The 25715-nt window shown below is 39.5% G+C and overlaps 1 protein-coding gene across 8 annotated transcripts in view; it reads right to left on the bottom strand.

The window, feature by feature from the left end:
• Positions 1–25715, bottom strand: part of Eya4 (EYA transcriptional coactivator and phosphatase 4) — a 272014-nt gene that overhangs the window by 14201 nt on the left and 232098 nt on the right. For all 8 annotated transcript variants that reach the window (XM_013516661.1, XM_013516663.1, XM_013516665.1 and 5 more), the window contains 4 exons: positions 24148–24231; positions 6496–6585; positions 705–763; positions 437–597 (listed from right to left, as the gene is read on the bottom strand). In XM_013516661.1, the coding sequence (XP_013372115.1) occupies positions 437–597; positions 705–763; positions 6496–6585; positions 24148–24231 (394 nt within the window). The remainder of the gene's footprint in view (positions 1–436; positions 598–704; positions 764–6495; positions 6586–24147; positions 24232–25715) is intronic.

The raw sequence follows: 25715 nt of genomic DNA, 5'->3' as shown, positions 1-25715 counted from the left end.
GACATAAATCACTGTCTATATTTATGCTGATAGAGTTGCAGAGAGGTAATGATCACCCTTGGCTATTTCAATGGCCAGGGTTTTGATCTTTAGAAAGGTCTGCTTTCCACTGCCTCCGACAGGTCTTGTTTCTGAGTTTCACACTAATATCACAGCTACCAGTCAGTAAAATTAACTGAGTTCTTTTCTGTGCATCTTGAACCACAGCTTGTGCACTAGGTCTCACAGCGTCCAGTTCTGTGATGGGCATGCGTGTTTTATTCTGCAGTTAAGTTTCCCCAGCAATTCTAAGAAACTAAAAATTCTGGCCCAGTGTTCTTTGATGAGAGCTTTTGCTGAATCTTTTTTACAGTAGGATAATCTCTAACATGAAACTACAGCTTGAATTCTACCTATACCCAGGATGCCGCCATTAGATGACACAAACCACACATACCTCCGACATTGTTCTTGTAGGTGTTATATAACTCTTTTACTCTTCTGTAACGAAAAGCCAACTTCCTCATCCAGTCCACTCCTCCTCTTACACCTGTTGGCAAACAAAGGTTTGCACTAGTTGCAGCTGCATGGAAGCCATCAGTTGCAAAACTGTAGGTACTGCAACACCCAAAATACATTAAAAAGAAATAAAAGAAATAATTACAGGTGCAAAACTCCATAGCTGAATTTCTGTAGGAAACAGCATACTGAAAGGCATGGCTTACCTTAAGTCCTGCCCATTATCATCGGAGGAAACGTCATCTATGTGCACCTGATCGCACTCCTGTTAAAAACACGGGAAATGTGACTCGTTTTCAAATGATGCTCAACTCCGTGTAAGTTTGCACAGGTCCGTGACATCAGACTTCTGCCAGAAGATGGCAGCATTTGTCCATCCATCCCACCGCCTCGTGTTTACTTGAGGTCAGTGTACCCATCCACAAGGGGCCTGATTTTCAGTTAGAGTGTGCTTAGAGCAACTGGGATTATGCGTAAGGATTTGATTTGTCTTTGCTATTCTAACAATCCTGTTCCATCCTCAGATAATCTGCAGAGTCGCTGTGAAATGACACCAGTGCCACTCTCTAACATGGAAATCCAACAGTGTGACACCCAAGAGATCTGAAAATATGGCCTGTGGGTATCTGTAGAGCAATTTTAAAATCACTTCTTTAATCTTTAGCAAAGTAAAAAATATTCTAACCATACAAAGTTCTCTTTTCAATCTTTGTAATCAGTCATACAGGTTTCTTCTTACCATTTCTGCTGGGCATGTTTAAGTGATGCCAATCTAAAGATACACAAAATTTGTTTGGTCCAAACACCTCAAGTAGTTACTATTATTTACTACTTGTAACCAGTAACGGAAGGGCTTGACCACAGATTACATTGTTCTGTGACATTTCTTGCCTTCCTTCTTCTTTTGAAGGACAAAGGACATTATTTTAAATGTCTTGGTGATTTAACACAGAAAAAAGGTACTAACCATAGAAGCTAACATTTTCCTTTGGTCAGGCTTTTAATATTTTAAATGAAAATAATAGTTAGAAATAAAAGGGAAATAATGAAGATACATCCTTTCAGAAGTGCTACACACTCCAAGGGAAATAAACTTTAGGTCTTTTGTATACTTTTGTACCTCCATGCGACTGACCAGATTTTAAGTTAAACTGTGCTCAGAGCAAATGAGCAGTTTTGGATAAGGATTCAATTTGTCTTTGCTGTTCTAAGAGTCTTGTTCTGCCTTCAAGTTATCTACAGAGTCCCCGTGAAATATTACATGATTTGATAGTGGCATTTGACTAGGGCATTTGAAATACCTAGTTCTGTGTTTAGTAATGAATTATTATAATTTATAATACAGACACAAATAACCTCAGCAAAGGTATGGCTTAGCCTTTGGGCCTCTTTTATCTTCCTCATATTATTTAAATCATAGTCATTGACTCTGACTATAAGTAGTGCTAATCATTTACAATAAATTTTTAAAAATCTGTTAAATTTGAAAGCATGCCATACTAAACAAAGGCTTTTCAGTCGTCACTGATATTCATTACAGGACTTGGAAATGTCAGTAGCCAAACATTTAATATCTACTTTCCAGCTTTCTATATGCAGCCTATAAGTCATGGTGCCATTGATTCTGTCTTTAAAACACAAAAGTCAGAGACAGCCTCATCGGCACATTTTGATGTGTCACCTGAGAACCCAGGTACATTGATTTTAAGAATTCATAAGGTTTACCTAAATTATGGGTTTGGTGATTTTTGAATGAATCTCTACCTACATTCACAAGTAGGGATCCAGAAAGCGTAAGCCAACTAGAAGTTCCCTGGGGCGGCATTTCATTCATCAGGATATACCCTCTTTTGAGGAAAACTCTGGCAGAGAAGAACTATTCACTGAAGAATTCTTTTTAAACAAATGGCAGAAGTCTGGTGAATCATGATTCCTGACAGTATTACTGCAGACATTTAAATTTTCTAGTACAATACTTTATAATACAAAATAATACTCTAGATGTTGAAGAGTTTTAGAAGATACTTAAATCAAGAGTACCTGGAAAGGTATTAGAGCAGAGTTGGAGATGCCTGAGTGGTGGAAGGATGGGCTTTTAGAAACATTCTTCCCTTTCTTAGCAAGCATTGACTGAAATGAGTTCAGGTCAAACTGTTATTAATGGAATTAATGGAATTAATTTCATGTTTCCAGAAATATCTCTGGTAAAAGAACTGCAAGCACCGGTATCAGCGGTTGAACTGGGCTTTAGCAAAGTGGAGAGATTTGCCCAGTCAGCATGAAAGTGGGCATAAATTCTCCCAGATTATGGAGAAAACAGAGCAGAAATTATCAGAGAAACCAGAGAAACCAATTATCTATATGGTAATTCTTCCTTATTGAGAGATGGTGATGTTCATGGAGAGGATGTAGATTGAGATGAATCGCTATCAAAATGGTATGAAATGCTATTGCCCACTCCATCAAAATTCTGAAATGTTTCCTCATGGAAATAAAAAACATGGTAAATAAAAAATATTAAGGCTGTGAATTACTCTTTACACCAAACTAGTGATAACCAAAAACTCAGGGCAGAAGCCTTATAAACTACCCTGGTCATCAGAAGTTAATTCTATGTTTAATACTCTGATTCTGAGTTTTAAAGAAATTTTTCTGACATTTCAAGTATTAACTCTCATGATTAATTTATATATAGTTTCTCCAAAAATGTATTTTTTTACTCATGAGGACAACAGTATATCAAACTTATTGGACCATGCACTCTATATTTGAAGTTATGTTTGAGGTTTTTCCAAATCTAACTTCTCTTTAAATTTATGCCTAGTTAACTCTGCCTGTTGACTCTGGACCTTTGCCCAAGAATTACAGTCCAGAGAAAGAAACCTGAATTTCACTCTTGTTTTTTTAGGAAAAGCTAAATAATTGTTCTTCAATTAGTCCTCACCTTAAGGAACTATTCTAGAATCATTTTGACTCAATCCTGAAACACCTAAAAAGCATTATCTTTGGTTTTAACAAATTGTAGTGGAAGACCTCAACATCTGAAATAATTCTGGGTGCTAATCTTAAATGCTTTAATTTTGTCTCATAAGGTGACTACAGAATTGTCACCGATATTTTGCAGTTATGATCCACAGAGGTTTTCTCTGACTTCTGTAATCCCAACGTCCCTGGTGCCTTTGTTTCTGGAAGTTATTCTAACTGAAATAACATTTCATTTAAACAGAGAGGACTCTCTCCTTAGGGGGGCAGAGTGAGCATCTGCCTCCTCTGCAGTTGGGTAGGATGTACTGAAAGGTCTATCAGGATTTAAATTTGTGTCTTTTAAGAAATTATGAGAGGAACAGCTGCTGCTGCATATGTTGCAGCATTTAGTCTCAAATTAGAGTTTTAGGTTATAATAAAGATCCTGAGTGATTAAATATACAAGGGGATAAAAACGCAATAAGCTAATGGTGGAGGTACTCTCTTGAGGGATTCTTTCCTCAGCAGAAGCAGAATAACTTAATTCTAGTTATAGAACCTTTGGAATCAGGTTGTGAGAGCTTTATTGAAAACAATAATAAAAGCATTGTGTGAAAGTGAAGTTGACTTTCCAACTCTACTTTCACAGAGATACCGGACAGCGGGAATGTGTGTAAATATACTGAAAGATCATGCAAGTTACTACTTAGATTTCATTAGCTTAGCACTAAGAAACTGTTTAGTTTTCTTGGGCATTTCATCTGGGATATGCAAGTGTGTGCAGGTGTGAGTAGTGAGTGTTCAAGGAATCTATATGCAGACTCAGCTATGCTATTAATCAGGAAATGTTGAACAGCTAGGCTTTAAGGTTTAAATTTATCATCATTTTATCATGCTTTTAAAACACAATTGAAAAAGTGAAGAAAAGTCAATATTAATAGATTTTCAGTTAACAGAAACCTTTCCATGTATTTTAAAATACCTTTAAAATGCTATCTAATTGAAAATAAAAAATCCTAAAACACCAGAGATGATCACTGTACTATAACTGTATTAAATGCTATTTTCTCTTTCTCATTTTAACATCATGCTAAAAGGTGAGCAGTAAATTTATTGCATCTGTCTCCTACTATAACAGTAAAAAAATGAAACCATTCATTCTGCGTATTTCTAGTAAAAATTAACTAAGCAAATGAGATAAACACTGTAAACCCTGGATAAAACCACATACAAAGTTTCCTATTTCCTTTTAAAGCTCTAGAAGGACTAATGAATTTAGACTTTTCTGTAGACTGAGACTTATTCACGTTAATAACCAGAAAATTAACTTAAAACTTTATCAATGCATATAAAGCATTGTATATAAAGCATTCAAATTCCAAAAAGGTTCAAATGTGTTTCCTATCTACGGGTGTATATAAAGGCATTTTGTACATAACTAGAAGGATTAATGAAAATCAAATTTTAGTTGATTATTATTTCTTATCTAAAATTGAAAGCCATGCCTAGGAATATTGATCTTTAATACTCTCCATTAAAGAAAATAAATAAAACATCTTTAAACAGTCATTTTATTATCCAATAAAAGTACTGATTCACTGTAGAAAAAACAAACTGTTATGATACAGGTGACTTTCAGAAAATACACTTAAGGGGCTACACTGAAGCATTTACTTTTAGTCTGATGTCTCAGATGTAAAACTGGATTTAAGACCTTGTTAATTTAAAAAACTTATTTAAGCCAATCACTGAAACTTGACCTTTTTTCAGTCTTAATTTCAACATAGCATAGTGGCAGAAGTATGAACTCTGGTGCCAAATGTCCTCCAAAATCCCAGTTCTACTGCACAGCTAGCAGATAACCTGTATATGATTTTTACACTGTGGGTCCTGCAGCTTCTGCCTCACAAATATAATGTAATCTACAAGTTGATTTCAAAACACTGTCAAGTAATTAATGGGAAGTCCAGAAAAAAATAGCTGGAACAATTTATACATCAGTAATAACAATCGTCTTCTCCATTCATAACATGACTATAAGTATGTGCTTTTACTTCAATGGGAAATCATGAGATAAATTTAAACATGCCATTAAAAAAAGAAAGAGAAATGTCTACTTCATTATAGCTACAGTTTCCCAAGAAATATTCCTGCCCTGTCCTCAAACTACTTAGCTATTTTAGATTCTATTGTCTGGATGGTGAGGTCATTAGTACACAGATTATATTCCTTATTATGGTACCTAGGTAGCTATTTCTTTTTTTTTTTTTTTTTTTTTTTTTTGGTTTTTCTCTGGTACCGGGAACCGAACTCACGTCCTTGCGCTTGCCAGGCAGGCACTTTGCCGCTGAGCTAAATCCCCAGCCCCCCTAGGTAGCTATTTCTAGGCAAGTTTTTCTTATGCCTTTTCATCTTGTTGTATTAATTTTCTCTTCCTCTTGTTTGCATTACCAGTTAAGATAAGGAATGGCAAAGAAATAAGATTGAGAACACAGAAAATAAATTCTTTCAAATTCATCCGAAGTGCTATATACATAGCTCTAGCCCTGCTTTGTGTAGAAGGGAAGAAAGTGAGAAGGGTAATGTGACCCAAAGGTAGGTTCCTGACTATCCTCCAAATTCCATAATCCACACTGCCACCAAGAAGAGTACCTGTGAACATTATCTAGCGAGGAACCTAGAAAGCGTCCTGGCCAGAAACCTGGAAATGCTGATTCCCAAGGTGCTGAAGGGGTCAGGGTTGAGGCCCTGAAATGCCCAGGACCACTGTCTCATACTGGACAGCAAAGCTGACGATCTCCTATTCTAAGATGTTTCTGCTCTTAATCACTTCCTGTACTCATATATTACTCACGGAAACAACCGTTCTTCTCCTTATATTACTAGATGCAATTGTTTCCTCTGCACAAGAACTTTATAACTTCTCTTGAGCTCAGTTTGTATATTTCAGTTTTTTCAAGGTTATTTGGATACATGGAACCATCAAGTGTTTTAGTGTTGGAAACAATTGCTCCTCCTTTTTAAAATTCTTACCTCTAAATCATTAAAAAACAAATGTGTATCAGCAAGATTAAAAATCATTTCCTCCATTCGGAGCCCAAGGGTTACAGCCATGGGGGGATCCTGAAAAGAAAATGCGCACATGATAAAGCCAAGTCCCATAACCACAATTACTAGTATTCAAAATATTTTAAGTAACTATTGCTGTAAGGTGTAGGGTGGATACTTCATGCACTGTTACTGAAGATTCAGCAAATTTTTGGAAGGGGAGAGAATAAAAAGAGGTTAATGCTTGCATAAAAATACACGGGAGGAAAACTTTCCAGTGTTCAATACTTTATTGCAGTAGGATGACTACAGTTAAAATATATACTAGCTAGAAGAAATTATTTTATTTCATTTTATTTTATTTTATTTATTTTATTTTATTTTTTTGGTTTTTCTCCAGTACCGGGAACTGAACTCACGACCTTGCGCTTGCCAGGCAGGCGCTTTGTAGCTGAGCTAAATCCCCAGCATAGAAATTATTTTAAATGTGTCCAACAGAAAGAAATGGTAAATGTTTGAGATAATGGATATGCTAAGTTCCAATTTGAAAATTGCATATTCTATACATATACTGAAACACATGATGTACCTCCAAAGTATATACATTGTGTGTGAATTTAAAACTTAAAAAATATATGTATTACAAAAAGATTTCCCTATTATCCAAAAGGGTCCATTTCCAAAGGACTGACATGATATTACAGTGATACATGCATACTCATGACTATAGCAGTACAATTTATATTTGCCAAATCCTGGAAACAACCTATATGTCCATCAACAGATAATAAAGAAAATATGATATTTCTACACCATGGAGTACTATTTTACCATAAAGAAGAATAAGCCTGAGGCATTTGTAGTTAAATGGATGTGTCTTTCTTTTGGCAGAGTTTGGGGTGAGACAGGGTCTTGCTATGTAGTTCAGGCTGGCCTTGAATGCAAAATAAAAGATTGTAAGAGCGGGGCTGGGGATTTAGCTCAGTGGCACAGTGCCTGCCTGGCAAGCGCAAGGTCATGAGCTCAATTTCCAGTACCAGAAACAAAACAAAACAAAACAAACAGATAGTAATAGGAAGTAGAGAGGTTGTTTTCAAATGGTAAAGGGGAACAAGAAAGGGGAAAGGATTAAAAGAAGAACTGAAGACAAATGGAAATAAAGCTTTTTCAAATGGAAAGGCATCAAGAGTTAGAGGAGAAAAGGAGGGATGGGAGGGGAAAGGGAAGAAAGGAATAAAGATGTGTAATGTACATGTACAAACTCCCCATGACAAACATCACCATTATGTGCTGCAACCAGGTACTAATTAAAAATGCGCTCCAATAAAAAAAAAAAAACAAGTCTAAGCCTTAGAAGTACAGAAGAGACAAGGAGAAAGAAAGGCTGAGACGTAGGCAGATACATCTGTGAATTTATGGGAATTTGCACACAAGTAGAGATAACTCAGGATACATGCTCACATAAAGCTGTACATTCCTGAGAAGGAGAAGAAAATCAGCTGTTTCCTATGACAGAGTTTAAATATACTTCATGGAAAATCTTTTGGAGAAGGGTATTTGGTAAAATGCTAAAGAATGGGACAAATTTGTTAAAGAGAGGAAAAAATTCACCTTCAAAATGGTGATGAGAAATAAATATACAGAAAAATAAGTCAGTAGATGTTTGTGAGATTTGAAAAGAGAATATTACATTAAGGTGGAATGAAAAGGACTGTAAAAGAAGGTATAGCCACCGCTAATTATGAACCATATTTTAATTGACAGAAATGTCTCTCTTACTACGTCTACAGTTTGGTCTAAACTGCATTTCTCTAGGGACAAGCAGTGAAAGATGAAGGATAACTAAAGAACAGTTCACCCACTCCATATCAGGCATGCAAAAATACATACTGATAGAAAGTAGAAAGGGGGGCTGGGGATTTAGCTCAGCGGCAAAAGCGCTTGCCTGGAAAGCGCAAGGTCGTGAGTTCGGTTCCCGGTACCGGAGAAAAACCAAAAAAAAAAAAAAAAAAAAAAAAGAAAGTAGAAAGGGTTAGGGGACAGTCCAAATGACTCAGCTTTCATTTTCAGAAACCAAGATCTGATCTGGCACCAAGGAGTTGAGAATCAGGACCTGAGTTTTTACTTTACCAAGACCAGCAACAGCTACAAGCCTTGCATGAGGAGACATAAGGCTCTGAAAAGTGAGGAGAGTTTAAAGATAGGGATGGGGATGTAATTTATGCCCCAAATTGTGTTGAGTGATCACTAAAGGAGTGTGACTCAAGACATGGGCCACAGGAAACCTGGAAAGGACAAATCCTGACTCTGAGACCAGAGGGGTGTTAGCAGGAAGAACATGGTTTTGAATAAGGCTGAAAAGTCTAGAAGGACACTACTGGTTTTGGCTGAGAAATTATTTTGAAAGCTATCAGAGGGTGATTTGGGTGGAGTGGCTGGGCCAGGAGCCAGACTGCAGGGATTTAAGAGGAGAGAAATGAAATTGTGTTTTCAGCATTCTAACAAGTGGCATTTTAAGAAATGTATTTAAACTCGGGGAAAGGTAATGCTAACTTATTTCAGTTTTATGATAAGAACAGGCAACCTTTGTCTGCCCAAGAGACATCCATCTCTACCTACATCTTAATTCCATTTGCAAGTAGAAGCCCCTCCCCGTCCTACATCCACACTGCAACAACACACTTTATTCTTGTATTTCCTAATTCTTGTATGTGAGGGAGAAACTCTAGAGCAGTGGTGGCAAAAGCATAGCACATGTGTTATTTGTTCTTCTTTTAAGACAGAAGACGCTAATGCCTGAATTGTTTCTTTCTAAACTAAGACCTCAGTATTCAGGTTTAATTGCAGTGTTGGCACGTTGCAGTCAGTAAGTGGGTTTTGGGTTACAGTTTGAGCACTTGTCTATAAAAGCGTCGCCATTGCTGGTGTAGAGTGTGCATGTATTTGAACTGTCATTCCCTTACTCCACATCCATTAAAACCTAGAAAACAGAAACTGCATGCTAAAGAATAGAAACTTGGTGCTAGTGGGACGTTGAGGCGTTTAGGATAAAGCTAAGACGTGATGTGGGGGAGAAGGCAGTGATTCTATGTGAAATATCAACACACTTTCCTAATTGTTCACATCTCCTCAGCAGTGATTTTTGGGGAATTTTTTTTTTTTTTTTTTTTTTTTTGGTTTTTCTCCGGTACCGGGAACCGAACTCACGACCTTGCACTTGCCAGGCAGGCGCTTTGCCGCTGAGCTAAATCCCCAGCCCTTGGGGAATGTTTGATAGCTAATACGGCTCACTTATCAAAAATGGGTGTAGACTGGTCCCACGCTCAGTGGTGTGCCAGGACTGGGTTCTCAATTCAGCTCGATTCTACAGCCAGATTCTTTTGTCTTGTCTTCAGCAACGGGACCACAGACCGAAGAAACTTTTATCCAAGAAATGTGCATTCAAACACAGAGGGAGAAACATGAAGTGCTTCTGTTTTGACTCAAAGAATTTCAGAACTCAGGATCCCCTGTTCTACTTTAGTTTAGTTTAGTTTTGTTTTTTTTCTTCAGTAGTAGGGATTGAATTCAGGGCCTTATACACTTTAAGCAAGTGTTCTACCCCTGAATTACACCCATAGTCTTCAAGTGTGCAATTCTTTCTTTCCTTTGTTATTAAAAGAAGCTCAGAAATTTGCATACAAATTTTAATAAATATACATTGATTTTGTGTTACAAATTCTTGCCAAGTGTAGTGGCACAGACCAGTAATCCCTGGGAGACTGAGACGGGAGGATTACAGTGAGTTTGAGGCCAGCCTGGGCTACCTAGTGAGTTCAAAGCCAGCCTGAACGACACAGCGAGACGCTGTCTCCAAAAAGAAAAAAATTCTTATTGCTAGTTTCTATCTTCTTTTTTTTTTTTTTTAGGGGAGTTGGACACTGGATCTGCAGAGAACATAGAAAACTTGTAAATATTCCACCTAGTCATGAACTCCGGAACAAAAACATCCACACAAATATCAGGAAAAATCAAATGTAATTCCAGCATGAAAACATATAATTCCATTAGTGACGCTTTCTGCTTTTGAGGAATGTTCACTGATTCAAGACAATAAAACCAAGTCCCACACTACTCTGTTATGTTTCTGATGATGCCTGCCCTAGAGATATCTATTTCAGATGTGGGTGCAGAAATATCTTACTTAAAACATTTTCCTTCTGGAGCACAGGTTGGTAAAACTTTTATCCTATGAGTTAGTTGCCATTTCCCTCCTTTTTAAGTTTTCAATAAAATTATTGAATCGCTCGTGTTCATTCCACACATTCTTTGCATTTACGGGTCAGATTTATAGGGATGGTGAAAACAGAGCATTCCTTTTTTGATTATTATCTCCATCGATTCCATGCTTCTCAGCCATATAACTCTCTATGCTACCCAAACAGTGATAGGAAAATCCATGAAGAATGCATTTTGGGCATCTGATAAGCATGCAAACATATATAAGCATTTTTCAAAAAGTGCAAGAATCCTGTAACAAGCAAGCATAGCATGTGGCGTGATGAAAGCTGTATCGGAACACTCCCTTGGAATGCAGCCCCACGGCACCGGGAGGGCTGTCCACTTGTTTTTCAAGCTGTGGTGATTCCACATCACACACTGCTACTATAGCCAGGACTTAGTAAGCCTTTTGGCAAAATACCATTTGGTAACTGGGTAAGTTTAGGTTTGAGTTTTGTTGGGGCGGGGGATTGTCGCTTAGCTTCCTTTTACTAAGGTTTCCAGAGAGTAAGGTTGGTGAAAAGGTGGTGTTTTGTCAGGGGTCCCTAGAGATTGGCTGGGGACTCATGCCCTGAGTCAAAGAAGAGTGAGGTGGTGGTCTTGATTCTAACAGAATGTCCAGTGAGGACTTTATGTCAACTATCTCATTTTATTTGTTATTTTCCAACTCACCAAGGCACTGGGACATCTCAGTCTAAGTAAGCAGATTACGGTTCTGCATTTTTCCAGCTAAAGAACCCACAGATGGTAGGCGTGGCCTTTCCAATGTCCTGTGATCCTGGGCACCCTCCGCCTTGCCAGGCTGATGAGGAACTGCTGCCAGCGCCTGCAGTTTCACTGTTTTATCAGGCATTTGAGAGCGAAACGTACTTTTGGACGGAGCCCAAGTCTTATACAGAGATGTTTGCTCATTTTCATTAGATGTTTATAGAATCACAGGCACCTTATGAATCAACAGTTGCTGCTTTTTTTTCCATTTCACTGGAGTGAGTGTTGAGCTTAGGATCTAAATATGAAGTGATAATAAAAACTTGTATAAGGAGGAAGAGAGGGCTAATAAAGGCACTAGCGATCTTTTGTGGAAGTTCTGAGCCGTAGTATACGTGTATTATAGTTCCAAAAGGATTCAAAGCATCTCCAATAGACTTTAATACAGAGTGAACTGAACTTCAGCCAATCTATTTTGTGTACGGCTCTATCAAAATGCTGAAACTATTCCCACGACATTTTATTGAATAGAGAGAGAAAAGGAAGAGGGAGAGGAGAGAGAAAGAGAGCGGAAGGGAGGGCGATAAAGAAAAACAGAGAAAGAATAAACAGCTTTTTGCCTTTAAATATGTGATTCTAAGCCAGATGTTAGCAGTGTACAACCGAGTCAGGATCAAGTACAGCACTTCCCTAAGTCAAAATACTAACGCCTATTAGCTATGTTAGCACAGAGCATAAATTGGAGCCAGACTGTCTGTCTATGAGCCTCTGCCCTGCGCTGGGCCATCAGCTGGAATTCCTCCTCTAGGGACACACTGTAAAAATATCTCAGGAGAGGCAGCAATTATATATTTTTAAAGGAATGGGGCACTTTTTTTTTTTAAAGGCCCCAAGCTTTTAGAAGGACTTATTCCTTTGGGACCTGAAGCACATTTGTAGACACGTGCAAACCCAGACAGAAGATACACACACTCATCACAGGGGAGGGAAGACCAACTGGCTCAAAAAGCCAAGGTGGAAATCACTGTTGGACTTCTTAGAATGAATAACCTTTCTTTTTTTAATTTTAAAGAGAATTAAAAAGATCAAAATAATAACATAGACAAAAGCAAAACAACACAAAAGCAATAAAAATGATACAAGGCTTCAAAACAAAATGATAGGGATTAACAGTGATTAATGCAAGGTGGTTCAAACCATTAACGAGAATAAAAAATAATATAAAAAAATTAAAAATGCTACAGAGCTTCACTAAACAATGTGGTAGAAATTTTGAACACAACAATATGCAATGTAACAACCCTTGGTGAATTCCTGCACGACCTTTCTTAATCAGTAGTAAGAAATGAAATAAAATTCAGTCACAAGTCAGAAGGGAAACTTTCCAAATGAGATACATGGGATGAAGGGGTGATGGGCTTAAATATTGACTTGGAGAATGGCTTTGGGAACACTTATTTGTCAAATATATATTAAGTGTCTCGACATGTTCAAACTCTATGCAGAGAGCAGCAAACCAAGAAAGCAGAGATCCTGTCCTTATGGGGTTTAAATCCTTACTAGGCAAGATGAGTAATAAACCAAGACAAAGTAAATATAAGCGCTTCAGGTGAGGGTAAGGCTGCAATGGAAAGGAACCTGGATGGACTCATGCAGACAGTGAGGGGGCTCAGAAGTCATGGTGAATTTCAAGACAGTGCAAGCAAAGCTCTTCCACAAAGGAACAGAGGGTGGGCAGAGGTAAGGAACTGGGCATGCGCAGATGAGATGTAAGGAAACACACAGACGTGGAGGTGAGAATGGGCTCTGCCCACCTATGGATGAGAAGGAATGTAGGCAATGTGACCTAAGCCAGGGAGGGGAAGGGAAGGGGAAGGAAGAGAAGGGAGAAAAAGAAGGGGAGAGGAGGAAAAGGGAAGGCAGGGAAGGAAAGGGGAGAAGTAGTTTAAAAAGGAGTTGTCCTCCCCTGAGTCCAATTCAGCGGAGGCACCAGGAAGATCAGAAGGGACCACCTGCCTCTGCTACAACGTGGTTCCTCAGATTCTGAAAGAAACCTTTTCCTGGCAGTATGGGGATGCATGGAGAAACAGAAATATTCATGGAGGAAAGGGCCCAAGAGGCCTTTGTCACGACAGGAATACTGCAACAGAACACATCTCGGGGGTGGGGAGGACCCCGGGGAGGGGTGACTGGCTTGGTGGATGATGTCATTTCAGGGGCAGTTCCCTTGGGGGAAGGAAGAAGGCCTGGAACCAAGGAGCGAGGGAGGTGTGGGGAGCAGGCAGGGCATACGACCTCAGGTGCTCAGCACAGGGGAGGGCTTTGAAGGTGGGAAAAGACAGTGGCTATGAAACTGTCAGTGAGAAGAGTGGATGAACCCAGCAGCACTTGAGATGCGTGGCCACGGCAGCTGCTAAGGACAGGTAAGCCAGTGGGGGCTTTGCAAGATGATTACGATGGAGAATCAAGCAGTAAGGATCCATGGGCTGTATGCCAAAGAGAGGTTACAGCGACGGACCAGTACTCCCCACTGGGAGGGTGATGTCTGAGGCACAGGTTTCTCTTGAGTAACACCTGTGTAGATTTGAGACTGCTGTCTGTCCAGGCCACACCTTGCCCCCTGCATTCAGATTTTCTGAGAAGTGAGAAGGCAGCAGCCGTCTCAAAACTCTGCAGAGATTGCAGCATAGACACAAGATCAAGAAAATGGGAAATGATCGTGTTGCTGCTCTAAGTGTTGGCCACGGAGCAGCAGAAGGGAGAATCATGCACCGCCCCAGAGCTAGCAAGTCAGAATCCAAAGCTGAACACCCCCACGTGTGCTAGTTTTTTGGAAGCTCTGGTCGTAAAGGACTCAAAGTGGACTGGTAATGAAGCCCATAGCCTTGTGGCTCTATAGTTCCTTGGTAGCTGGACTTCTGTAGAGTAGTCTAAAGTTATGAATAAGAGTCCATGTCCTCACTGTCACCTTCACACAGATCATCTGTGGACCTCAGGGACCAAACGATATGTGTTGTTGCCTTAATCATGTAGCCCATCACCTACTGGGGAACTGATAAAGATAAAAAAATGAGCTTCATTTTGTTCCAGATTAAAATAACTTGTTCACAACCCATATGTTAGATATAAGCACCATATTTTTCAATGGAATGGTTGTCATCAATATGTAGTCAGTAGCAAGGAAGAGGCTCGTTGCCCAAAGCACTTAACATTCCCAGCTTCTAGGGTCCTATGAGAAGAAAATCCAATGAATAATTTACTCAAAATATTGTACTGTATCGCTAAAGTAATGGTGGAATAAATACACTTCATGGAGAACAGTAACATAGCCGTTGGTTAGCATAACACTTAGATGGGAAAAAAAAAAAAGATCACACAGGTGAGGCTGACCATGGAGGATGAGCTAGAAAGCACAGGATGAGAAAAAAGTGTGGGAGAGATGACAGCGGATGTGCCAAGTCAGCCAGCCTCAGGACTTGAGGGGAAAGGTGTTGGTACTCTGGAAGAAGGCTCTCAGTGAACGGGTGGGACAGTGATTTCAGGGAAAGACATTTGACGAGGATTAAGGAATCTCAAAGGAAGTTCCTGATCTAATCCTCCACCACCCCAAGATGTGAGTGACTGTAACTTGGATAAAGGGGACTGAAAGTTCAAGGAAGCTGATAGAAGTCTCTTCCAGAAATCTGGAGTTTTAAGACAGCAAAGCCCACAGTATTTCTAGTGTATTCACTTCAAGTTAAAAACCATGATGCCCCTCTGCAATCATTTTCCTCCTTTAATGTACTGCCAATAACTTGATAAGGTCAGGCTTAAAGAAAAGTTAGTAAGGTATCTGTCTTTTGTGATATCATCTAGAGCCAATCAATTCCACGGAAAATGAATAATTCTCTAAGATAAACATATACTCAACACAGAGTTCTGAAAAAGGAGTCAGCAGGTAACCCTCTCTCTCAAACTCAGAGTTTAAGAAATGTTATTGTCCTTGATTTACCTTTGCTTTTCTATGTGCATGTGCTATCTTTACATGCACAATACACAAATGTATATACCATCAAATGTACTATGAATGACCGTGAAAAACCATGCATTTGGAGGCTTGTATATTCATTTTTCTTTTCATGTTTATGTCCCAAAGCCACATTCTAGTAGCCCGGCTTGAGATGAGTTCTCCATGGCGCTGAGCTGAAGATCTTTCACTGTGAGGTAAAACCACAGATACAGTGGAAAGGAAAGTTCTTCAGCATTCAGTTTCTAAAATCCCCGATTTTGGTGGAAGGATTTCTTTTGTGTGAGGGATATGCCTGAGTTTTACTGACTTACATCATTTCATCTGCATGTTCAAAGGATCATTTTTATTGTTATTATTTTTATGTAGAAAATAACTATAGCTTGCAATGGCTAAACAGACTTACCCAAGGTCACAGAGGTGGGACAGGGCAGATGTAGAAATTAAACGGGGGATTATCCTCTCTCCAAAACCAAAAATCCTCTACTATTGGCAGTGGAAAGGGAACAGGAATGGGGTAAACTCTGTCATGGGGGTTACCTGAGATCCATGATTCCAACCCTTGATTAATTCTAATCACTTCCTATTAAATCACATAGTCACTATTTATCTCCCCGAGCCTATCATTTAAAATCTAGTCAGTGCCCTGGTAGAAGTTTATGTGAATGGGGGCTGGGGATTTAGCTCAGCGGCAAAGCGCCTGCCTGGCAATCGCAAGGTCGTGAGTTCGGTTCCCGGTACCGGAGAAAAAAAAAAAAAAAAGAAGTTTATGTGAATGTAGGTTAATACAAATGCATATTAATGAACATACTATTTTCTCGGTACTGCTCTTCTATAAGATGTCTAAATTGAACAAGTAGTTTTGGGAGCTTGAATTTCGATTATACTTATAAAGCAACTGTTTACTTTTCTTTCAGTCTTTTCTCTGACTTGGGCTATTTCCATTGTATCCTGACTGTGGAATGACTTCAGAAAATCATAGTTTCATCACACGTGGTGCATTAATGCTCCAGAATAAATCAAATCCCCGAAGCACAATTTATTCAGTTCTCTTCACCTCCTCCATCCCCTGGAAAGGAATTACGGCTATATAGGTAAAACAATATATACAATTAATCAGGGAATAAGGCTAATCTTCATAAACTCTAACAGATGATGGATGATTCCTGGTCTACATCCTGTCAAATATACACACTCCTATTTTAGACTTTTGCAGTGATGAAAACTGTACGTGCCAACTGGTGCTCAGCTGCAAAACCCGTCATCAGCCTCCCAGGCAGCAGAGCTGATGTCCTGCACTTGCCACCGTGGTAAATAATCAGGAATATTTCCGCTTGGAAGAGGGAGAGTTGCTGATGGAAGAGACTCAGAAGTGATAACATAGTAGGAAGATCCTTGGAAAAGTCACATTCTTTACGTACAAGTAGAAGGAGAATTTTCCAAGAGCTTTGTAAAACTGAATACACGGAAGTCAGTTTTATAAGACAATGCATGACTACAGTGACATTCTGAAATTGTTGTGTCCCATGAATTTTGGTTTTATGAGTTACAGGGAAAAGAACTTGAGACCCAAAGAGAAAGGAGGTTAAGATCATGTCAAAGAAAGGTGATCACAACTGGCTGTGCCACTTATAACTCATGGAATATGGTGTCAGGGACATAGGGTGGTTTTGAAACTAGGTGAATAATTCATTAATAGGACTCTTGGTGTCCTTCTATTTCCCAGGTAGGGGAGAGAAGAGAGACAGGTAAGTGGGTAGGTAAGTAGTAATTTCATGACACAGTTTTACATCTCTGGCTGGCATATCACCAGCTCCTAGCTCACCATATTTTAGAATACTGCAGTACCTCTTTGTGCTTTGTAACAGTTAAAAACTGACTGTCCACATGTCTGAAAACATCTGCCTTTGTTCATTTCTCAACTGGGGAAACAATGTGTATTCTTACTTAAGTTTCTCTGACCTGGGAGGTAGGTGGTGCATTTAACAGCCACATGCCACTTTTATATATTAACATAGTTGCTTTTAATCCACCCAATAACTCTAGGAAGGAAATGGGCTATGGGCACCTTTGGAAGAGGAAATGCACTCAGAGGTCAAATAACTTCTCCTCCGGCACGTCCAGGCACAAGGTATTCTTCCCACATCCAGGTCGATGCTTCTTCACAGGGGTGAAGTGTTTCACACCGTATCCGCGGAGAGCCTTGGACACGGGAAACCCTTCAGTGGTGACTGAGACCAGTGAGGGAGGGGACTTGGAAGATGGGGAACAGGGCTTCCGGTTCCCTCACCTCTTCCTTCCACCTGGAACAGCCGTGTTCTCACATTTTGTATAAAGATACCCTGTGTGATATATTTTGTGTGTAGAGAATTCTCTGTCTAAAAAATCTGAAGAAAATCACTGTTATACCAAAATGTTATGCTCTAAAAATGCACATTATGGGAATAAAACTGAGCTAAGAAGTGGAAAGGACCAAAGACATGCAACAATTTCAAGCAGAGACAACATTTAACATTATAAAAGCCTTGCCCCACTTCCAGAAATAAGGGCCTCAGTCATTTTTGTTACAGCAATGAAATCTTCTAAGTTGTCAGCTAATCACCAGCATGTCCTCACTTCAGTCCATCTTCAAAACCATTGCTGAGTTGGCCACTTGGCATTGAAACTTAGGGCCGGCTGTGACTTTGCCAGTCTGTTTCCCCATGTGTAAGTGGCTAGAGTGGCACAGCCTCCCGCATAGGGTGAGGAGAAGGTTAACAGGCAGGTGCCCGAAGAGTGCCCAACCCGGCCTTTGTGAACAGGCTGCCGACCCTGTGAGGGACAGCAGCGGGGGGTCTGGGCCAGCCCAGTGATGCAGCACAGAAGTTCAGGGTTATCTGCTTGCGTGGTCTGTGGCTCTGTAGTGCCACTTCTTATCAGCGCCCCTGCCACTGTGTACAGAAAGTGACGGCACTGTGACAGCACAGCAGGGGGCATTGTCACACCCACACTACCCACTTCTCCTCCGGCACATCCAGGCACAAGGTATTCTTCCCACATCCAGGTCAAGGCTCCCACCCCAGTCAGAAGCTATGGGGAACTGGCTCTGCCCTGTCAGCAAAGCAGGATGCCAGCTGAGCCACGGTCACAGCTGGCCTGGCTCAGGACTTCGGTGGGGTTGGTGCCAGACTGAGCCAAGCAGTAGCTTGGTTTGTGGATGGAAGGAAGATGGCACTATTATTGTTACCAGTGGGAAAAGCACTGTTGAAAAATTGCTTTGTTATAAAACCATTCTCTCAGGAATGACGCTCCTCTGGGAGAGCGAGAGAAGTGGTGCTTTGCGTGAATCATCTGTCTGGTTTGTTGGGGCACCCAGCTTTGCTGTGGGCTTTGGCCTTAGAGGGCGCATCTTTTGAGATGGTGGGGGTATGGCAAAAAATTAACACACAATTATATAATTTTTAAAAGTTTACAATTGCCCTATTATAAAGCACAAACTTATTTATATTTCCCCAAAATGATGTGCTTGCTTTCAGTTTTTAAAATTGTGATAAAATATGCACAATATAAAACTTACCAGCTCATAAAAATTACTGAACACTTTATTTTTTTATTTTTTTGAGACAGGGTTTTACTATGAAGTTCAGGCTGGCCTTGAACTCCCAGAGATCCTCCTGCCTCAGCCTCCCAAGCACAGAGTGCATCACCCTGCTACTGAAGACTTTCAGTAACACTGAAGTGATTCAATCTGATGACAGAGTATTCTTTAAAACTTCTCAGGACCTTTAGTATGATAGCCCGTACTGCATGATCATATAATATAAGCATCTCTCAAATTAATTTGACCATGATCTTTCCTTGAGACTACTAATAAACATGCCCCAAAATTAGTTTTTCCAAGAACATTGTTTCCAAGGGGAAAAAAAAAAACCACAAAAGTATTCAAGTCATTCTCAAAATGTGGTCCAGGACCATCAGTTATATGGGAATTTGTTTCAAATGCAAATTTTGGGCCCTACTCCAGACCTATTAAATCAGAAACGCTGAGGGCAGGACTCAAGTTCTGCAGGTTACTGAGATTCAAAGTAAAAGTTGAGAATCACCCAGTCTAAGCTATGACCATGACCATTTCCGCTTTACATACAGAAGCTCCTAAACAGTTAACTGGGTCCATCCTTGTTCTTCTAAATGTCATTCTCCCCTTAGCAGACAGTTATGAACCACCATATCCTAACTCTGCCTAAAACCCTCTAACAGTTTCTATGCACCTAGAGAAACCCCCAATACCTTCCTGTAAAGGCCAAGGTTCCACCTTACCTGACTCACCCCTGCCCACCTCTGTGTTCTTATCTTGTGCTCGTCTCCCCCTTGTCTAGCACCTCTGGCCACAGCAGGCTTCACATGCTGGCGACATTGTCTCAAGGACCTTCTGCAACCCTTGGTAGAAGTCTCTTTCCATTCTCCCTCTGCTTCCTCATAATTCAGGTCTCAGTTCCAGTGTCACCTCCTCAGTCACATTACCCTGGTCTTTCTCTCTAGGGCCCAGCTTTATTGTCTTCATAGCAGTTATCAACCTTCAGGAAATGAATTTGTTTGTCTATAAGCTCCAGGAATGTTTGTGTTGATGATTGCTGCCTAGATGAATAGAACCTGTCTATGGAGCTCCAGTAGCTCACCATTTTCACATATCATTTGTGGAGAGGCTGAAGCCGCTCAGTGTCCTTTTCCTCCACTTCACAATGAGCCCTGAGCTGCATGTAATCTGCAGCTTCACAAGATGAGCTAGTGTTGACATCGCTTATTTAGCTATTTCTCAATGGGCCAGTGCTCACTGTGAAAGGCAGTGTTCATTTCCTTAATGGCATTAAGAAAAATGCCAATGATTAACTGGCATTTAGGAAGAAGGTTAATAATAATAGTACAATAAGCAATGCCATCTAAACAGTTTTTACGGAATTAAATTAGTTTTATTTTACTGTAAAAATATATCCTAAAGAACTATTTTTAAAAGTTTTTTTATTGCCCTAAGTAAAAGAATCACTCCTTATTATCAGTTCTAACAGACCTTCCTCCTAGTAACAGGGAATTGCTTAAAGAACATGACCTTGTAATAAGACTGACCTGGTTTCCAGTATATTTACCAGCATCTGCCATTTGTGATATTGGTCAGCCTACTTAAGCCTTCAAGAACTCAGTTTTCTCATCCATAAAACTTGTATCATAGTAAATGACAGCGGAGTAATTGTGAGAATTAGATGGGATGATGTTTGTGAAAGTGACTAATAAAAGCTACAGCTTATTGTGTACTAATTCCCAACAAATGTTTCCAACTAGTTCCCTTTACATGTGCTATCTATCCACATTTGCTAGTGGTAGATGGTGTTATTCCCATTTCACAGATAGTGAGACTCAGGGATTAAATAGTTTGCCAGAGTTAGAAAACTGTAAGCATCAGAGCTGGATTTTCAAACTTAGCCCATCTGATGCAAAAATTCTTGCCCTTAGCCATCACCTTGAAGCTCCTAAAATGCCAAACATGGGCCAGACTGCGTGAAGAGTGTAAGTTCATCTTCCAATAGGACCCTGATTATTTCAGTTTTCTGCACCTCATAGAGGAACTGAGTCTGCCCCACTCTGTTCACTGAGTCTTGATGGAAAAATATTCCAGAGTCTGCGAAAAAAATAATTAAAATCATGCAACGTGAAGGAGAAGTCATACAACTGCCTACGGAGTGTCTCATTACTTGCTGTTACTCCTTTAGGAAATGTCACTTCCGTACTGCATCTCTGGTTGAGTAATTGTGCCACATAATATACTACAGCAGCAAAGGCATGGCCTCTCTATGAGGTCAGAACAGTCCAGGGTCTTGGACTCATCTCTGTCACTGACAGTGCAGCTCCCATATTTCCAGGTGGTCACCATCCTCAAAGCTGGTAACATTGGAACCCCAGCCCTCTCATCCTCTCTCTCTGTTTCCTGGACACCTTGATACGCACAGCTTGCTTTCTCACGGGCTCCCTACAGAGGGTGCTGAATCATCACAGGCTCAAAGGCAAAGGACCAAGCAACATGGACCTAAATCTCTGAACTGTGACCCAAAATAAACCTTTCCTTTCCTTAGAAGTTGATTGTCTCAGATGTTTTGTCACAGTGATGGAAAGCTGACTTGCAGTTATGCTTCATATGAAAGTTTGTGTCCTCTCCAAATTTCCATATGGAAATTCTAACTTCCACTGTGGTGGTATAGGAAGGTGGGGCCTTGGGCAGCAAGTTCATGCCAGTGATGTCCCACTGATGAGAGAAGTCTGAGAACTGTGCTTTTGGAATTACTCTTACAGGTACTTTATGAGTCAACTGAGAAATGCAGCTTGTTTTATTGTATTTTGACACAAAGACAGCAAACATACATATAGTGACATTTCTATTATACTCTTTACTCATTGCCTTGGGTCCAAATTATCTTACTATTTCTAAAGATCAAAATTCCCACAAAAAGATATATATTTGAAGTCAGAAAATATGTTAGAAAATAGTAGTTATCCCAAAAGATGAAGCTCAACACTGATTTGGTACAGGGGAAATCATGGATATTTAGGTATAGTCCCTAATGGTGATCATTTTGAAAAAAACCTTTATTTGAAATTATGTGTTCAAAGCAGATTGTTTCCTTTTTTTTTTTTTTTTTTGGTTTTTCTCCAGTACTGGGAACCAAACTCATGACCTTGCACTTGCCAGGCAGGCGCTTTTGCTGCTGAGCTAAATCCCCAGCCCCCAGATTGTTTCCTTTTAATACTTGTCTAAATATGAAACTTAGCTGCACAAAAATATCACAATCAGTTTACCAGGATGTACTGGGTACTCCTGGTAAGCCAGCACAATTTCAGAAGCAATCCTTTATATTATTGTGTGAGAACTTTAGACTTCATACTCCATCAGCAAAACAGTTTGAGTGTGAACCTCAAATTTATGTTGGGTAATTCCCTTATACATTATATACATACATTTTAGCCATAATCCTTACAGTGCTATAGTTTGTATATGTGTCCCCAAAGGCCTGTGTGTTACACATTAATAACCTGGCTACTGGCCTGTGGCACTTTGGGGAAGGGTAGAACCTGTAAGAGGTGAGGCTTGAGGGGTCGTAGTTGGGATACAGCCTCAAAGCAGATGACATTAGGACCCCAGCCCGCTCATCCTCTCTCTTAGTTTCCTGGCCACCATGAGATGCACACCTTGCTCTCCCATGGGCTCCCTACAGAGAGTGCTGCATCACCATAGGCCCAAAGGCAAAGAGCTGAGCAACATAGACCTAAATCTCTGAACTGTGACCCAAAATAAACCTATCCCTCCCTTGGTTGATTGTCTCAGATATTTTGTCACAGTGACGGAAAGCTGACTTGCAATTATGCTATAGATGGAAGCTCATGTCCTCTCCAAATTTCTGTATTGAAATTCTAAATTCCACCATGATGGTATAGGGAGGTGGGGCCCCTGGGAGCAATCAGGTCTGGAAGGTGGGTTGCACATGTGTGGAGTTAGAGGCCTATAGAAAGGTGCAAGAGCTGGTTTTCTTTCTCTCTGCTCTCTAACATGCAAAGAATCAGCAAGAAGATGGTCGTCCGTAAACCAGGAAGCAATTCCTCACCATAACTGCATCTACTGACACTTTGGTCTTTTCCTTCCTAGGTTTCAGACTGTGAGACATAATTACTTATTTTTGAAGTCATCTAGACTGTTATATTGTTACTATAGTCTGTGCAGACTAAGACTATGTATTTATAAAATGTGTCCATTGTGAAATAGTTCCTACAAATTAACAAATATGAGGTAAAATATTTCTGTATGTGTTCATTTTAATGTTTTCTATCCTCATCTCTAGATGATCTATGTGCAGTGCACATGTGTAGATATCACTTTAGAGGTATTTGTTTTAGATGATGAATATGATAGAGGATCTAAGACTCTTTTCTGTAAATACTGCTAAACAAAATCATTTATATTTCATATTTATTTTGCAACACATATTATCTATGTCAAAAAACAACCATGCAGGGTCCCCAAAGTGCAGTGTAGGAATACACGTTTGAACACACTTCATCAGGACAACGTTTAACACAGTCGCTAAAAACTACACATTGAGCTGACATGGGATACTATTAAATAATATGTTTCCAGGAAGACAGCAAGATGCTTCTGCAAGTGACATATGTAAAAGAACCAAAGTCAGATACCATTTGGATGACACTAATCCAAGACAGGCCAGCGTGTTCTCAGTTGACTGGTTAGGTAGTGACCCTGCTTATTTTGAATGGCTTTCTGTAGTGGGCCAGGTTACTTCAAATAATCCCTTAAAGTTCTCCCAGTAGGGGATACTATATGATTTTATAGTGTTTTAAAATCTTTTTTCACTTAATATAACTTTTTCTCAAATAATTACATAAGGGTACAAAACTTGGTCTTGATGTAGAAAACAGAATCATTATAAAGAATGGAAAACGAATCCAATCTCTCCTTTGTAAAATCTTCAATTACCCTTATAGAAAAATAAGCTACCAGAAATAGGTAATTAAAAGGAGATTTTACTGCAATAGAAATGGTTAAAAGTATTTTAAAATGGTCCATGATTTTTGAACCAAATAAATTCTAACAAGATTTCTTGGAATACAATGTCTTGGTTTCTTACCTTGCCATACTTCTGTGCATAAGAGCCTGTGAGGAGCGAGTGAAAAACAATGATGGTTTCATCCAAATCCCAGACAAACACACGCTAAAGACAAAAAGAAAAAAGAACATCAAAAATTGTTAAGTTTAAGGAAACAAAAATAAACAGAAAACACCTTTTTCCACTATTGGGTAGGGTCTTGATACCATCTTATACAACATTATTCTATTTCATTATGTGTTTTTTTTTAAATTTACCAAAGCATGAGGAAAATAAATAATACAAATGACCATAAGTTTATAAATCAGAGCTACGTGAGAGATTGAAGCAGGAAGACTGCCAAGTACCAGGCCAGTCTGGTCCAATTTAGAGGGAAACTCTCAAAAAAAGGACTAAGGATGTAGCTTAGTGCAAAGGTCTTGGGTTCCCCAGTGCGCCCAATGGCTACAGAGGTAGACAGAAAGATCAATTGATTGAAACATAGATAAAATTTAATAGACATCCTAATTTGAGTGAATTCACACATTTACTTGTAGTTAATACCAAAATACGAGACATATTTGGGCTTTATGATAGATGTGGGCTTAACTTCTATATAAAGTTTTATAGTTCATGGAGCTGTGAAATTTTTCAATTTATGTGAAGAACTCAATTTTAAAAGTATTTAAAGAATCAAGGAGCTATCCCTAAACAGAAATTGTAAGGTGGGGTCCATGGATCAGATAAGGCCTGTGAATATATAGCTTGGCCTGCATAAAGTTTGAGATTTCACGTTATTCACCAATTTTCCTAAATTAGATTTCACCAAACTTCATAGTTTGACTGCAACAGAGAACCTAGAGGTCCAGCCATGCTGGCTGATAACCCCCAAGTAGCAGTGACAGCTAGGTCCTTGCAGTGGGTCATATCCTTGCTCCCACAGTCTGCGGGGCTCCTAATGCTGGTCACTCATTAAATCACCGATCACCATCATTCGGATACAGAAAACTGTCACTCATGAAGAGGGATGATGTCTATTAATTTGTACTAAACCTGAACATTTTTTTCCTCCATTGAAATACATGCTTAAGGGCTGGGGATTTAGCTCAGCGGCAAAAGCACCTGCCTGGCAAGCGCAAGGTCGTGAGTTCAGTTCCCGGTACCGGAGGAAAAAAAAAAAAAAGAAATACATGCTTAAGAGCCGTTTCTCCTAATGTTTTTTTCTAGTTTTTATTTTTTATTAGAACATGTTTGCAGTAGATCATGATCATATTCCTTCTGGAGAGTTGGTACTTGGGCATAACACACTTCAATTCTTTCTGCGTCCCCTTTTCCTGTCTCCCCTCTCCCTCCTATTTGAGAAAGATCTGTCTCCTTTGTTCCCATTATCTACCTTTTACTCTGTTCTTTATTTATATTTTAGGTTTGTATTTGATTTATTTCACTTAACATCCTAATGTTTCATAATAAAGATCAATCTGGTTAGTGTGGATATATCTCAAAAGAGCTCACAAGTGGAAAAAATGACATACCTTAAAATTTTCACAAATATAGCAATGTAACACATGTCAAAACAATGACATTTTCCCTGTTGTCAGAAGATGACTTTT

This window comes from Chinchilla lanigera, unplaced genomic scaffold (assembly GCF_000276665.1).
Source record: "Chinchilla lanigera isolate Chin_1 unplaced genomic scaffold, ChiLan1.0 scaffold00035, whole genome shotgun sequence".
Taxonomy (NCBI): domain Eukaryota; kingdom Metazoa; phylum Chordata; class Mammalia; order Rodentia; family Chinchillidae; genus Chinchilla; species Chinchilla lanigera.
Note: the sequence above shows the minus strand (reverse complement) of the source record. Positions and strands in the feature narration are given on the sequence as shown.